Below are 17,996 nucleotides of genomic sequence, written 5' to 3'. Positions count from 1 at the left end.
TGGTTCACATAAAATGACTGGCTTGATCATGATCCACTAGATCACGTTAAATTCTGAATGTGAACCTAGCTAATGTGATGCTTTATCAGCTGTGTTTTGTTAGAAGTATTAGGGAGTGGAGATGTTTTTAGCCATGAGAAAAATTCTGTGCTGTTGCAGGATTTGAACTCAGGACCCCAGGATTAGAAGGCAAGAATCTTAACCACCAGGCTAGATCTCCACTACTATTAATCCGCTACCACTGCTGATAATAAACATTTGTATGATATTATTTCACTTGTACATCAATTATTGTACACTGTTTTAATTCTGCTTTTCAATATCTTTCCACTAAAATCTGTGGTATTTGATTCACAGGAAAATCAAACAAGCGTGTGCTAAAGAACAATGATCTTATTTCTCTCTCCGTTGCAAAGAATAAAGGTAATCTTTCTTCAAGCTGTTAATGTAACAACTTCTAAATAACAAAGACGGCAATGGACGAGGATTTGCCCCATGTTTGTGCTCTACCCAGACCATCCATCAGCGTAATAGTGCCCGATGATGCTAGGGACCGCAGTCCTCTTTGTTACACCACTGCATAGGTCATGGTGCTGTGACGTTTGATGAAAAAATTGAGAATCATTTAAAAATTAAAATGCCACCTAAAAGTCAGCGAAATCTGTTATTTTATCTCTCACGATTACTGCTTGATTCTTTTACATGGCATGTATTTTTGGTGTTTTGATCTGCCTTGTTTATTCCCCATAGCTTATGTCTTCATGGACACATCCCAGGAGTCTCTATGCATGCCAGAAGAGATGAAAAAGAAGTACACTTTATCCAGAACTATTGGCAGGTTTGTCAAAATATAACTTTTGGGTTCAAATAATTTTCTTAAAACTTGTAGCATCCCCCTGTCATAGAAGCAGCTGGTATGTAAACAAATATTATGAGTGCAATTGGATTGTATATCTTGATGATGACAAAGGGGGATTAAATGGTACGCCTCTTGACATGACAAAAGTGTTGTGTGTATACATAATTATTTATAATGTTTTATACATGTAAATTGTAACTATTTGTTGGAATTCAGTTTTTAACTGGATGATACATTTTGGAATAAACCTTGAATAATAATGAGAAAAAAAAATTCTCACACAGCGATGCGGTTCATTAAGTGAAACGAAAATTGCATAGCGCAATCTGCAAATGGTACTATTAACAAATAGTGATGACATTGGTGCAATGTACTTTTTCATTGATACAACCTTGCTTTAATATATTTCATCCAATGTGACATATAATCAACCAATTAAATTGCAAGAATCTAAAGATTTTTAATTTTCTATGGAACATAAATATTTATATATACAAATTGTTCTTATTGTATTATAGTAACATCTCCCAATTATGAAAAAAAAATGTTACATAAGCTAAGAATGGATAAATTTAAACCAATAAATTGACACCAGATTCATGATCTTTAAGAAAATAATACTAACACTCATTTTTTGCTATAAATGATGGTCATGTTTTCATTCATAAATTGCTTTAAATGAATACTTCACAGTAAGTACAGATAATTTTAGCTTCTGTACAGTTTTCTGTTGCAGAAAACAGTAAAATCCAAGTCATATTTTGTGACAAACATTTGCTCCCATGGCAAGGCTTAGGCCTACCTAGCCCTGTACTATGTAGCAGGCCTGGACCCACCCTCACCACTGAGATGCTATAAAATCTCGCTCTCTCTGGATTAAGAAATTTCTTTGTTTTGAAACTCTGTTTGGATGGAGGGGTATGTAATTGGGAGATGTTACTGTATTGACAAATGTATAAAACATACAAGCTAATGATATGTGCAATTTATCAAATATTATGTGACAATTACAGTACATTTACCCATAGTTTGGTGTAATATGACATCGTAACGTTATCATGTTGGCAAACCACCCGGAGCGTTACTGAAAAGTGATAGTATGTATATTACCGTTGTGTTAATAATGCCCATATTTGCATGTTTTGCAATCAGAGGTGCATGTGGAGAGGTTCGTCTTGCTTTTGAAAATGAGGGTAGTCAGCCAAAACGAGTTGCAGTGAAAATAATAGAGAAGAAAACATTCAGTACCGGAGGAACAGTATTAAAAGTAAGTCAGGTCACTAGTCCTTGGGTATAAACAGGGCACATGGTGTACAAGGTTTATGTATGTTTATATATTTACATATTTTTTGCTTTAAGTTCAATGACTATAGACAATAGAGAACTGTTGGTTTACATTGAAGTTACTGTACGAACCAGCCCATCAAGCTATATAAATCTAACTACATTTTGACGTTTGTTTAAAAACCAGTAAATTTATTGGTATTACTTTTAATTATTGTCACGATTACTTGTACTTCTTCGTGACTTGTTCTTGTTTTTGTTGTTTTTCTTATAGTTGTTGCACATATTGTTCCCCACTATATAGTACAGATTCACATCTTAACCCAGTATAACTATAACTGGTATACCATTTAATTTCTAGGATATGGGCAAGAAAGTTATGGACGAAGTAGATATTTTGAAGTCATTGGAACATGTAAGTTGATTTGTTTTTGATTTGTTGAAAAAATATGTCATCTGTAAACAAGGTTTTCCACAACCAACCAACCAACCACTTTTTACAATTCATCTGTTTAAAATGAACTGAGCTTTATCATATGATTGGGTCCTAGCACATAGTCTGATGAATTGTATCAGAAACTTGAAAGTGATTATGATATTTGCAGGGTAGAATTGGTTGATGCATTGCAATCAATGTCTTTGTTATCATACCTGGCGAGTGGATTGGCCAAGCGGTAAGGCAGGGTGCCAAAACCTACAGCCATGATATCAGTGCTGGTTCGAACAGCATGCTCATCTATGGTTCTGGAGGTGGAACAATTCTTCTCGGATAAGGACCCGTGTACACAATTAACTTCTTTTCTTTTTGTATATCTTGGTATATCAGGCCTGACATTACCATAAATATTGATGAGAGGCGGCAACAATATTTATATTTATTTTATTTTATTTTATTAACCATGAAATACTCAAACCTAGGGCTGAAACATAGCGAGAGCCACATCACAACCAGTCAGTAGTGCAAGCTGCGGTAACTAAGCATGGCCGGTCGAGAATGGTCAGCGCGTGGTTTGAACCCTCTACAACGAGGTTCACAACCTGAAATGAAAACTGCTGCACCAAATCTCCTTTCTTGAACTTGTGTGCACTTTAAAGAACCCTGTACATTTTTTGAGAAGAGTAGGGGTTACCCGGGTCTATACAGCCCCTGTCGTCGTGGAAAGACGAAAGTCTTCCTCATGGCAACTGATTGGACATAATGTGAACCTTGGGGGAAAGAAAGTTGTTGAATGAGTCAGCCTATGCCTATTTACAGGTTATTTCATACCCCTACCCCCAACTAACCATAGGGTGGGATGGGGAGTGTGGTCATTGCGTATGATTTATTCTGTATACAGTGACCACTAGAGTACCATACCTGTATTTATATGATTCAATTCAATGATTTCCAGGCCAATATTTTTTGGAGCACTTTTGATTCGGGCTTTTGGTATATAAAACCCAGAATATTAATATGCAGTAAATTGTTTAGTCATGGTTTATTGTTGTGGCATTTTAGGGCAAGTGCACAGACTTCTCAAGTGCTACGGAATGTAGTTGCTACAGAAATATTTGCCTAATTACGGACGTACGGAAATAAACAAAAATACTACAGAAATTATCATAGGCCTAGACCCATAAATAAATAGGTTTAAAGTCCAGAACAAATGACTTTTCCATCAGGATATTTGGTTACATTGTTTCTAGACAACTCATCAGATTACTGATAAATTATTGTGAAAACTAAAAGTGGCCCGTAAATCTTTATCCTGTCCCATTTCTTTAAAATTCCACAGCTGTTATTATCCTGTACCTTTTTTAAATTTAAGCAACCCATATTTGCACTCAAGACTACGGAAATTTTGTATTTACTACTGATATTTGAAGACATGGTTGCTGAAGTTCATTTTACTACATTGAGAAGTCTGAGTGCATACCATATACTTACCATGTAATATGCCTTTCACATATGATTTAATATTGAAGTTGGCTTCTTTTCTGACCATGTTTGTGTCTTATCCCTCCCTATCATTTAGCCGTGTATTATAAAGATTGAAGACGTTTTTGACACACCAGACGTGCTGTTTATTATTCTTGAGCTTGTCGAAGGAGGAGAGTTATTTGATAAGATAACCAGCAAGGGTAAACTCACCGAAAGCCACTCCAAACTCCTGTTTTTCCAAATGGTTACTGCCTGTAAATACCTGCATGACAAAGGCATTACACATAGAGACCTGAAGCCAGAGAATATCCTCTTGTCCTCCGAGGAAGATGACGCCTTAATAAAAGTCACAGATTTTGGTCTCTCAAAGTTTGTCGGCGAGAACTCATTTATGAAGACCCTGTGCGGCACTCCGACTTACCTGGCTCCTGAGATTTTGAAGACAGCTGGTATGGGAGGCTACAGCAAAGCTGTTGACCTATGGAGTCTGGGTGTAATTTTATTTATATGGTAAGATATTTTTTCCAGTAACCAAATAACATTTGTGAGTTGTCGTGAAAAAAATGAGTCTTATGGTACGCCAGGTCAATTTGAGATATTCAAGAAAATATATCTGAAGTGATACTTCGACAAAAATAGGGTTTCAATATTTCTGATAAGTTTAATATGTATATTTCATGGTAGCAAAAGTTCTGAGTTAGGTTACATGAGGTAAAGGTGTTTTTGAGGCACATTTTTTGTAAAGCTGTTTTTCAGAATTGATAGGAAAACCAATACAAAGTTTATTAGTTGTTTATCTTTAGAGGCAATTTTCATTTTACTTTTTAAAGTATGTCTTTAGACTTCAGAATTTGAAAAAAATCTTACTCAAGGTGTACTCTACCTAGGAAACTGATCCAAGGACCAAAATAAAGGTTATATAATCATCTAGCTAAATATATAAGTAACTAATGTCACAAAAGTTCACATTTTACTAGAGCACTTCCCTCAATTTTATGAATTTAAGGAGATGTATTTTAGTATTTTTATATTAGGGATATTAATAATCCTGCAATTAATGTTAAAATGTAAACAGTTTGATCTCTTCACACCAGTGAATGGCTGGTAGCATTCAGTTTTTTATAAATCATAATGAAAGAGTTAAATTTTTTTTTTTTTTTTTTTTTACAGCTTAAGCGGTTACCCTCCATTTTCAGAACAAATAAAAGTAATGACGTTGCATCAGCAAATTACCAGGGGTCATTACAGCTTTCCAAATAAATATTGGTCAGATGTGTCAAAGGAAGGTAAGTCATGGCCTTGGTAATAAATATAACAAAACTTGGGAAACTTTTTTTCATTTCATTTATTTTACCTTGTTTATACCTTTAAAAAAATAGATAAAAGACAATCTAACAGTTATGTTTCCTCCAAGAGCAGGCTTGTTTGCCAAAAAGTAAAATAAATTACTTTTTTTAGTGGCTTTCCAAGCGATGGGGGAAACAGGGACTAGCATTAGAAAATTTATAAATAAAGAATAAATTAAAAATCAATAAAAAATAATGTTATATACACATTTCTATCACATAACCTGCAATAACTATATTATATTTACACCAATAAAAATTAAATAAATATTATTCATTTGTATGTTCAATTTATGTATATTCATATGTATATTATTTAATTTTCAGTTCACACTTGAATTGGCTTAGAAGATAGACATGTCCTTGACATGCAAAGATAATTTAGGTCTTTGCTTTAAACATGTTTTTTTTTTAAGCACCACCATTCCTTTATGATGATGAGGGTGATGATGAAGATAATAACGATGGTGGTGGTTATGATAACACAGTCCTGACATACCCTTATTATTATTGGTCTTCACTCACGAATGGATTTTTAATCAGAATATTGTTTTCTTTGCCAGCAATCGATCTTATAAAAAAACTGATGACAGTAGATCCGAAGAGGCGTCTGACGATAAACCAAGTCCTTGACCATCCCTGGCTTGATGACAAGATAATGAAAGAGAAGGCCTGCAAGTTAATGGGCATTGCCACAAATGGAATGCCGCCGCCAAATGCAACACCAGTAGGTTTTTTTTATTAATACATTGTATAATATCGAAAGCTCAGTTTTCCTTGAAATCGCTACAGACTATTGCCGAAAGCTTTTGGCAATGCTAGTTGGTCAGTAAAGGTGGTGAGGCTTTTGAATTGCATCAGAGACAATTATGCACACCAGCGTTATTTTGATAAATGTTATACTGAATAATTAGCATACGAATGTTGCAGTATTGTATATTTTAATACAGAGAGCCCATAATATATCTACTCATAACTTTGGCAATACAGTGACATCTCCCAATTACGAACCTCCCTTTTACAAAGCAGAGTTTTAATCAGAATATTGTTTTCTTTGCCAGCAATCGATCTTATAAAAAAACTGATGACAGTAGATCCGAAGAGGCGTCTGACGATAAACCAAGTCCTTGACCATCCCTGGCTTGATGACAAGATAATGAAAGAGAAGGCCTGCAAGTTAATGGGCATTGCCACAAATGGAATGCCGCCGCCAAATGCAACACCAGTAGGTTTTTTTTATTAATACATTGTATAATATCGAAAGCTCAGTTTTCCTTGATATCGCTACAGACTATTGCCGAAAGCTTTTGGCAATGCTAGTTGGTCAGTAAAGGTGGTGAGGCTTCTGAATTGCATTAAAGACAACTATGCACACCAGCGTTATGTTGATAAATGTTATACTGAATAATTAGCATATGAATGTTGCAGTATTGTATATTTTAATACAGAGAGCCCATAATATATCTACTCATAACTTTGGCAATACAGTGACATCTCCCAATTACGAACCTCCCTTTTACAAAGTCTCGATTTTACGAACCGAATTTGCAGCGGTGACGTCATTATGAACGCTCGTTTTTAACTACAAAAACACTTTAAAATGTATTTAAAAGTCTTCAGAAATAATTGAAATTGTTACATCAGCTAAGAAGGAAAGCATGCTTGTTCAGGCATACTGTACAGCAAATCTCACTTTATGATCATTAGGGGAGCCATTTGCAGGGATTCGCAATCTTTATGAAAAGAATTATAACATTCGTTTTGGCCATTGTATGGTCATGTTTTCATTTGGAAATCACTTCAAATGAATACTTCACAGTGAGTCACAGGTAATTTTGGCTTTTGTAAGGTATTATTTTGTTGCAGAAAGTCACATTTCGTGACAAAATTTCTCTCCCAAGACAGGCTTACCTTGCCCTGTACTGTACTTTGTAGACTAGGCCTACCTTCACCTCACCGAGATGCTGAAAATTTGAACTCTCTGAATTATGAATTTTCTCATTTACGAACCCTGTTCGGACAGAGGGGTACGTGATTGGGAGATGTTACTGTAGTAAGTTAATTTCAGTAAGGCGCGATCTACAAATTATCCCCAACAACATAAATGGGTCAAACACGTTTCCTATTGTTTTATGACAAGCTCTCTAAGCACATCTGTGAAATACTGTTTTGAAGCTTGTCGTTCGAGCTGTTTATTCCATTTTAAAGTTGAAATGGAAAACAGCTAGGCGAGATCATTAACAAGTTTAATAAAATCATGTGGCGATCAAACAGTGTAAATGTTTATTTCCTTCAAAATACTTTCATTTTGAAACATATAGGTCTACTATTTATTTTACCTTAATTTATATACAATGAAAATAGCTTCCAACGTACTATATTATTTACTGTATTTGTTGGCCTATTACCTGCTAATATTCTGCCCGCTATTCGATCTGTAGAAACGATGGTAGCGGCATTTACCATTGAATGCTTTTTCAATATTATTATTTAACACACAAGCTTTCCCACATAAATTATATAAAATACAAAGCAAGATTTATACATACAAGACTAAAGAATAAAACTATAAGCAAACCTATAGGCCTATACTTAATTTTAAATACTGGCATCAGGCACTCCATGGGAACGTCATATTGTTAGCATGTGAACTGACCTACTTTTGTCCGGAGCGGCGCTCAAAGACATTTGTCACGTGATGTTGTGTACTCTGCGCTGATCATCCACGCACGAGGTACCCAATATAATAGTAGGCCTACAGTACAGTAGTTGCCTAGGCCTAGGCACTGAATATATATTTTGCCTAGCTTTAAAATAGAAATAGAACATCTATTTTCTCTATGGTTTAATGAATGATATTTGGCATGTATGTGTGCAGGGAGTTGATGATGTGTGCAGAGATAATATTTGCGTTTGTCGTCAGCTCCTCAGGTAGGCTGCTAAATGAAGATATGTCGGTCCGATGGACCAAATAGCAATACACTATGTGCTGTCATCATCATTTACCTCTTAACTAGGGCCTACAAACAACGGGTCTAGAAATATACTATTAGGACTATGCAGTGTTTAATCTTTGTAAAGTATACTTGGTTCATTTCAAAATAAAACTTGTTCAGTATTTGAAATTGTACGAAAACACTAGTTCAACCAGGGACCGCTCCAAACGACACTGACCCGTTTGTCATCGAAAACAATAGAAACAATGGCAAACATGTTAAACAGAAATATTAGCTTAGCTTATTAATATTCATGAGACATGATAATTAGATGATCGCTTTCCTAGACGCGTTTGTAATACATAGTTTTTCCAAACCCATTTCTGTCCTTGGGAATAATTTGTATATCGGACCTAAATGACCTATTATTTGAAAGCTTGTAATGTAGAGAATAAGAATATATTAAAAAATAATCTTCTTGTTTTTGTTACTGATGGTGGTTTTTGGCAAGGCAAACCTATATATCAGCATAATGGTCATATCTTAATCATACTTCCTTGTTCTTTGTTACTTTCAGAAGAAAAGGCCAAGGGAAGAGGAGAACGATGGGGGAAGGAAATTCTCAAGATCAAGTAGTGGGACATCTGATTCTACAGATATAATGTAAATTATATGGTGTACCAGCCAATCACAGAATTAATATATGATCTCAGAATTATTAGAATGTCTCAGAGTTAATAAAAGGTCTTAGATATAATATTAAAGAAAGAACAAATCATCATCATTTAATTCTGTGGTTACTGTTACTACTTTTACCTTGAATTTTATTAATTGCTGATGGCATAAGGCAGTATATGAGCTATGACAGTGAATAATAGATAATAATAAATATGATTTATATAGCGCACATGTTACAATTGTTATTATGTAACACATATATAGATTACAGGCATCTGATTGGTTAAAAGTGGGTAATAACTTCAACCATCTTTTGAATGATAGTTGAATAAATTCCCGGGGAAAAAAATTACTATCATATTATTAAATGATAGTGCTTTTTTTGCCTATCACGATGTACTCTCACACACGCAAAGAGAATAAAGGAGACTGACCTCTACGACGAGGTCATAGCGGATCAGCTAGTACCATCAATTAATGCCTAGCCAAGGCCTACTTGCTGGGTACTCCTTTCATTACTTTTTTAGTGCTCATAAAATCTATGTATGAAGTGTATAAAGCAAATATTGACTGCTCTAGATTCAGGGAACAGTGAAATCTATAGCCCCCTCGGTGACGTGGAGACTAGCCTACTATCTTCCCTCTATCTTCGGGAAACCTCTCATTTTATTTTTAATTTTTTTTTTTTACAGTACCATACTTGCACGAATAAGTGCCCTGTTTGAATAAGCTCCCCCCTCAATTACATACAATACAGTACATCACCAACTTAATTTTCTGCATCCAATATTTGCAGCTAATTTAGCATTGTCAGTCCATCTGTCCATTTGTCGGTCTATCAGTCTCCATTAAGTTTAACATAGTTTTCAGTTTTGATGCATCTTTAGAATCCTGTTCTTGTTTTATTGCTAGGCTTTTTGGATTTAGAACTACAGTATTTAATATCTAAAAATTAAAATACTGTATGGCCATTTTCAGTCAACAAAAATAAACTGACCTCATCACTCTCGTATCTAAACAAGAAACTCTGCAATGATCCTGCTAATCTGAATTGGCAGATGGCCAGTACTCTTATCACACTACCACCAACACCACCACTAATTTCATGTGCTGTTGTGTAAATACCCCCAACATTCTTGTCATGAGTCATGTTCTCTCAATGATTACCTTTTCTTCACCAAAACCATTCGTTTATCTTCGATTAAGCATAGTGCCCCTTCAATTTTCCAATTTCCCATAAGCACCCCTTCAATTTTCATCTATTTCCATAAGCGCTCCCTTAATTTCCACTCTGTTTTCATAAGCGCCCCGTTTGAATAAGAGCCCATCAAAAAGAGCCAAAAATATTTTAGGTGGCCCGGCGCTTATTCGCACGAGTATGGTACTTATAATTTTAAGTTTTGAATACAGAACAGTATTTGTTATTGCAGTCTTTTATTTTTCTGATAGACAAGTACACTGCCATTTTATAAAGGACATACAAAGCCAGGTAATGGACCTTTAACCGACCAACAAGTTTGTGATATTTAAACAGGCAGGGCCAGGAATATGTACCTGTTTCCAAATACTTAACCATGTTTAAAAATCATTTTGTGGTTCTTTCCCTTAGCAACTAAGTATACATTTTGGGCTTACTTGGATACACAGTCCATTAAGAAGATGACACAACTTTTGAAGGTTTTAATCTTGAATTTTATGTAAATCATGAATTATATTCCGTTGTGATTATAGTGATCTAATACAATTTATGATTTACATTTTAAATTAGATTGCTCATGCTTTGATATTTATCTTTTTTTGTTATTTCTTGCTTGCTTGATTTGTTTTATTACATTTTTATGATTTCAAAATCATTGTGATGACTGATTTATTATCAGTTGTCAATAGTGCTGACAATTCTCATCATTCATGTTGATCATGGACAAATGATTACTTATAATTTTGAAATTATTGATTTAAGAAATATCATAAGAAGTACTCAAGGAACTTTAAAATGTGGTTGGATCACAGCTTTGATTTTTCATTACTTGGCATCACTTGCATACTACAATAGATTTCTGGTTAAAATGTAAAGATTTTAGATTCTCTATTAATCATTACAAATTTTATACTCCATACATTCTCGACTGTCTTAAATAATGCGAGCCTATTCATTGAAGACAAGTCATTTCATACTGAATTTGTACAATTGTCATTTCATTACAATCACTTGATTGAATATTATTTAGCAATACTGAGAATGATTTGTATTGTTCCTGTCGATCATGGACTAATGATTTAATTTACTTTTGAAATTAGTGATCTTGGCTGCCATATATTAATTAATACTCAGACGATCAAATGTGATTTAGATCAATTAGCTGCTCTCCTTGTAATACTCCAAATCTGTTCCTTTCGAACTTCTTGTCACATTTCTTTTGCTATTAGCAAGCTTTCGATTACATGACGACGTTAGGATGTAGAACGTAATGACGTTACGTAAAGTCATATGCGCAAGCAAGAACATTGATCTCTCGTGGTCGCATGGATTCTATGATGCTATTTAGCCAAATCTACGTTATGTAGAGAACGTAAGACGGTCATCATGCATGAGTGAATCCATTCTAGCATCTTGTGCAAATCGAAAGCTACCTAATATCTCTGAACCTGTAGTTTTCTGACAGTGTGTTAATGAGCCAGGGGCGGATCCAACAGGGGGGCTTCCCCTCCCCCATTTTGCCACTAAATTTTAAAATTTCAAGGCATATATGGAAATTAACGCTCTCACTTTTCTATTCTGAATAGGTTGTGCCCCCATTTTGAAAAATTCTTGATCCGCCCCTCTGAACAGTTAGCTGCTTTAAGAAGTGTAAATAGTTTTCAAGCTTAAATATTTCTATAAATGTGTAAATAATTATAAGATTGCTAGTTTCTTTGTCATTGGAAAATATGCTGAGCCAATACAAAAGATTGTGCATTGTACAGATTTAGGAAAGATATTGTCTTTCCTTTTAAATTAAAGAGCATTTGTATTCACATGCGATATTATTGTAGTTTAAATGTGTCTCTTTTCCTGTGTGAGTGAATGTTATTTTGCAGTGGTGTTGTCCCTGCATCTCTTCCCTACATTCAGCTCACTTCATTCAAAATTCTTAATTAGTGTACCAAAAATACATATGTTTATACACACACACATACCTGTAAACGTTATGTCCAGAGGACCCTGACTAAAAACAGTCATCAGAGGACCGACCGAGGACCAGCAAAGTATGCCGAGAACCATAAAATACGCTCAGGGTTATGCCATGGACAACGCCACACACGTGCTCAACCAAAGATCTTATAACACAAGATAGCGTTCTCCGCGATTTACGCGTAACAAATAGAAGTGTCAATTTGGCAGCAGAAAGTAATCATTTTTGGGAGAGGGCATCCTAGTTGTTGCCATAGATCTGAGATAAGGTGTTTGCGTTACGCCAAAGTTCGTTAACAAGTACGTTATTGTTCCTTAATTGTAAATCGAAGCTTCTAATTGTTACACGTAAAGGTAAATTTGCGCGGTGTACGTGGTGTGGTGGTCAAAGCAGTCAAAGTTTAAAAGTTTTCATTTTTGCAAGAGGGCATCGTACACTGCGTTATTACAGATTTTGCACGCAGATATCGCGGAGAACGCTATCTTGTGTTTATAAGATCTTTGGCTCAACGTTTTATGCATAGAGGGCGCTATGTATTTGTGCAACCCACAAAAGCGCGTAACGTGTTGTGACACATATTCAAATTTTCCCGCCATCCGAGGAGCTTTACAGAAAATCAGGAAACGCGTTGTACACGCAAATCCAGCACAATGCAGCACAAGTGATTCGAGGACCGGGTTTGGTCCTCTGTAAGTGTAAGGGCTCACAGTTTTTGTCGAAATCGGACGATTTTTCGACCCCGCAATTTTCAGGTTGCTTTGTGGTCTGTAACACCTACGGAATACAAAAACACTATTCATGTTTGCAAATGTCACTTGAATCATACCTTTGAGCCTAAATAGGCCCACCATGGTTTTTGAGCAACATTTTTGGCACCTCTGAATGCCTGTAAATAGCAGCTTCTAACTAGTAGAGCAGTACCCCTCCCCTGAAGGGGAAGCCAAAACATTTCAAGTTAGCATGAAATTAGAGTCTATACCACCACAGCTCCACCATGGTTGGAATTGAGTGGAGCAAGTTTTGGAAATATGACACCTCTGGATGCCCAGAAATAGGTGGCAAACCTGTAGTCTTTCTACCCCTCCCCAACAAGGGGCAGACACAACAGTTAGTTCATCCTACCCATCTCAGCTCCACCATGGTTGAAAAAATGACTCCTCTGCAGGGAAATAGCACAAGCATACTTTACAAAAATGAATGTCCCTCACTTTAAAAGGGTATGAATTTTGATTGCAAGTAATTAGGGCCGACTTAGCCACTATACTATAAGTTTTGCCGGCTCCCACCCCCAAAAGTGTATAATACAGTAGTTAATTGTTATTTTATATGTAGGCCTATACCTCTAAACATTTTCAAAATCATCTTAATTACTAAAGTTAAGGATTGACAATGAAAAGAGTTGAAGCGTACTTCAACAAGCGCATGGTGGATTAAAAACTATATGTATATATGTATCTGTCTCTTATACACATCTAGATGTGTATAAGAGACAGCTATAAGCCACTGAACCCCATTTGGCTCTTAAGTGATGTCCCTTAACACAATGCTCCGAACCTCTTATGTAGATGCAGGCTACGGGCTTGAATTACTGCGTAAGATGGTCTTAGTCTTGTAGGTTACTTATATTTGTTTAAAAATCTGCGCATGTATGATATTTTCATACTTATTTTTCCAGCATCAACACGGTTCGTTAAGTGTGAAAAATGTCATCATTTTTTTGTGGTTCTGTCAGAGACAGACACAAAAAAGACAATTAAAGAGAATGCTGCACAGGTGAAAACGGAGAGATCCCCACCACCCCCTCCAAAAAAAGTGAGTTTTATTCTGTATTATTCAGTTTCATTCATGACTTTATTTACTTCACTTCCTAACCCTTGAAATATTTTTCCTTTTCTTTATCTTATCTATTGATCATAATTTCTATGAGAAAGAATACTGTGATCAATGGCATTTTTTCATTGTTTTACAACATCCAATGATAATAAACAGTGTTATTTTTTTTTTTTTTTTTTTTTTTTTGGGGGAAAGAAAATTTTCTGGGAGAATGCCTCTTCCGTGTGCCTCCCCCCCCCCCCCTCCCGTAGCGCCGCTACTGTCTGTGTTTTTAATTAACATTATATGAAATCAAGAATCTTGTCATTATCTGGTGCACAACTTTCAATCATGAATAATTAAAATTTGTTATAGCCCTACAAAAATATTTTTATATTATTTTCAAAGGACAGCGAAAGTGATTTTCATGGATGTGTACCTCCATGATGTCGATATCAAGCTACCAGTGGCGGATCCAGAGATTCGAAATAGATGGGAGTCCAGGGTGGGACTTTAACAAATGGATTTGATTATGGCACCTCCATGCTCTATGTTCTAGAATGGCCGGAGACGACTCACCCCCCTCCCCAACCATCGTGCAACTTCACGACAAAAATTAATTTGTCAATCCAAACAAATTAATTTCCATAGCCAATCCAATTGTGGTCAAAAAGCACATGGGCGATCCTGAACCGTAAAATGTTTCCCCATGAACCCCACCCCATGGGTATTTCGAGACCCTAACCGAGGCTCTAAGTAGCCCCTTGATTCAGACCCCGTTCAAAATTATTGCACCACTGTCGACATTTGTCTCATTTTTTTCTGATTTACGGACATTTTACTACAAAAATCCTTAAATTTACACCATCAGCCAATTTAAGTGTCTATGTATATATAAGAATATAGCACTGGTATTATTAACTGATCGCAACAATTTTATCATTTAGATATTTAATTGTAAACTTACTTAAATATAATTATTTAATTATCCATGGAATGAAACGTTTCATCTTTCAGCTCATGTCAGTATATCTTTAAAATGGACCCCATTGGAAATAAGCTGGGCTCCTGCCTAACGGGCGATCCTGATGCTCATTAATATATATTTTCTTAATCACAATTCATTTTTTCATCTTGCTTCTGCAGGTTAAGCAATCAGTCAATAAATATTATATCATGACAAATGTTTGTATGAAGATATAGTTATAGTATTATGTTTATTGTTTGAATATACTGTATTTATGAATCTGTATACTATTCATTTCTATCGAATGGTACACTTTTATACGTTTTATCTAACCATGACAATCGAATGCTAACATAATTTTTCAAACTGTTGCGATCTACTAGGCCTACCAAATACCGTGTATTTAATAATCCTCATTCATTCCGTGGTGGTATGAAAGCATTGTCTATATATTGCGATAACTGAATAGGATAATATTCATGTTGGAGTGCTCACTAATTGTTATTTATATATTATGTTTTGATACTCCGTAATAATTCTTTCTCTGTCTCTAAATTTTTTTCTCAATATTTTTCTATTCCAGGAGGTAGACAAAGAATCTACAAATATCAGGAAAGAATGTCCGGACTCGATCGTACAAGGGCGACAGAACTTACCAATTATTGATTGATAGCCAAAAATGTTGTCACTCACCAAGTTTCCTGCAAAAATTCGGGATATAAAATTAATTAAAATAGAATGTTTTAATGTTTTATATAATGTTTATAATTATTTTATTGTTTAAATATTTTCCTCGGCAAAAATCTGTTATTTCTTACAGGCTGTAGGCCTATGTGTATTAATATTGTATTATTGCTACTAATGTTTATCTTAATAACAGAGAAAATAACTCGTTTTTTTGTAAAGAATATAGACATGTAAGATAATAATAGGCCTATATATAATTTTGAGGGTTAAAATCAGGTAGAGTATATTGATTTATGCTGAATGTACATGTATACAGTATATAATAAAATGTATACATATATCCCAACTTGATTTCAATGTTTAAAAATAAATATAAAATGGAATTATGTATTTCTTCTCATCTTATTCAATGTCTTTGTTTACTGTAATAAATTCAGTAGCTAAAGTATCCTTATAGGCGTGAACCGAAAGTGAATAATTGCTTCATCAGTATTAGCTACTTTGTCCATTAATTTTGTCTATTAAACTAGCAATCAAATCCTTTCAAGGACGCCCTCAACAAAAAAAATAAAACCGGAAATGACGTGTTGCTAAGCATCAAGCTCATGCATAATCATGAATATTCAGTAACACCTGTTATAATTAGACTAACAATAAAAACTTTTTGGTCGATTTTGTCAAAACTGAGCTAAAAGTTTTTATTGTTAGTCTAATAAGCACAGGTGTTACTGAATATTCATGAGCTGTATCCTAGCAACCGACGTCATTTCCTGTTTTGTAAAATTCGACATCGTTTCGAGGGCTCCCTCAACAAAAACATAAAACCGGAAATTACGTGGTTGCTAAGCAACAAGCTCATGCATAATCATGAATATTCAGTAACACCTGTTCTAATTAGACTAACAATAAAATCTTTTTGGTCGATTTTGTCAAAACTGAGCTAAAAGTTTTTATTGTTAGTCAAATGAGCACAGGTGTTACTGAATATGCATGCGCTGTAACCTAGCAACCGACGTCATTTCCTGTTTTGTATATTCGACGGTACCTTCCTCTGCAATTTTCGTAATTTGTTGATATCATGTAAATATATTTGAAAATAATAGTGTTTATAAGATACAGCAGCCTATAATAGTGGTATATTCGATCCGAATTGATTATAATATATTTAATTCGATTGTAAACTGATTAATACCATGAAATATAATTATTACCATTAATGCAGTTACGACAAAGGAAGTACACACAATGATGTAGATCTATTATAAATTATAACTTTTATTTCTTATATACTCGAAAATGTTACATCAGAACTACGGTATACAAACGTAGTATAAATAAAACATAAAAATCGTAGTTTTATATGATATAATATATATTTATAATCCTTACGCCTAATTATATTTAAGTATATACCTCGTTCGAGGATTACAAGAAATATAATTTAATTCAATTCAGATGATACAGTGGTATAAAACCTAATAAATTTTCGCCCGCGATTATTTGCAGAAGACACACAAATCTGGCTGTTGATAGTACATTGTGTTCCGGCAATTTTAATAGACATCGTGTTCCGCTGACAATGATTGTACATCGTTCTCACACTTCTTGATGGATCGGTAGATTTGACAGCTGATACACTAAAATAAAAGAGTTTGAATTGGTGAGAAATACATTCATAATAATAATAATAATAATAATAATAATAATAATAATAATAATAATAATAATAATAATAATAATTAATTTTGGCATCTTTGTTAAGTAGGCCTATAAACCTCTCATTAAGATTAAAAACATTTTTTATAAACTTATGACATTCATACTCTCACAAGGTGACCAGGGATGGCGCCAGACTTGCCTGACAGGGGGCCGAGGTCCCCGACGGGGGGAGGGCGATGCCCCGACGACGGAGAAAATTTCCCAAACAAGAGCAAAGTGGGCGTGGTCAAGCGTCACTTAAAATGTTTTTAATGTAATCCAGGGGGCGAAGCCCCAAACATTTTGACAATTTAGGGGTTTCAAAGGCTTATTTATTCGATTTTATCGTCTACTAATTAATAAGTACGAAATACATATAATTTTTCTTTCTCCCGTCGAATTGTGCTTTTTCACACTGAGGAGGGACTGGGGCTGCCCCCCTGCTGGCGCCACCCATGAGGAGTACAAATTTTAAAAACAGAATTGATTGTTTGATGGATTCAATGCATTATTTAAAGTGTACATGTTAATAAAACTTTATTTTAATAAGAGTGGGTGCGTGGAATTTACTGTGTTTTATTTTTGTAATAAAACTTAAAAGCGAATATTAAATCTTAACATTTTAAGCAATACTC

The 17,996-nt window shown here is 34.8% G+C and overlaps 1 protein-coding gene across 3 annotated transcripts in view; it reads left to right on the top strand.

Moving 5' to 3' along the window:
- The window catches only part of LOC117115738 (serine/threonine-protein kinase Chk2-like), a 16,569-nt gene extending 4,523 nt beyond the window's left edge, over positions 1-12,046 (top strand). For all 3 annotated transcript variants that reach the window (XM_033259670.1, XM_033259667.1, XM_033259677.1), the window contains exons 5-12: positions 358-423; positions 751-838; positions 2,012-2,126; positions 2,505-2,558; positions 4,159-4,574; positions 5,235-5,350; positions 5,974-6,137; positions 8,924-12,046. In XM_033259670.1, coding sequence (XP_033115561.1) covers positions 358-423; positions 751-838; positions 2,012-2,126; positions 2,505-2,558; positions 4,159-4,574; positions 5,235-5,350; positions 5,974-6,137; positions 8,924-9,013 — 1,109 coding nt within the window. In that variant the 3' untranslated portion in view covers positions 9,014-12,046. The remainder of the gene's footprint in view (positions 1-357; positions 424-750; positions 839-2,011; positions 2,127-2,504; positions 2,559-4,158; positions 4,575-5,234; positions 5,351-5,973; positions 6,138-8,923) is intronic.
- The last annotated feature ends 5,950 nt before the right edge of the window (positions 12,047-17,996 follow it).

The sequence above is a fragment of the Anneissia japonica genome, unplaced genomic scaffold (assembly GCF_011630105.1).
Source record: "Anneissia japonica isolate Jap-2015-1 unplaced genomic scaffold, ASM1163010v1 scaffold199_len4679917_cov187, whole genome shotgun sequence".
NCBI lineage: Eukaryota > Metazoa > Echinodermata > Crinoidea > Comatulida > Comatulidae > Anneissia > Anneissia japonica.
This window is presented reverse-complemented; position numbering and strand designations above follow the sequence as displayed.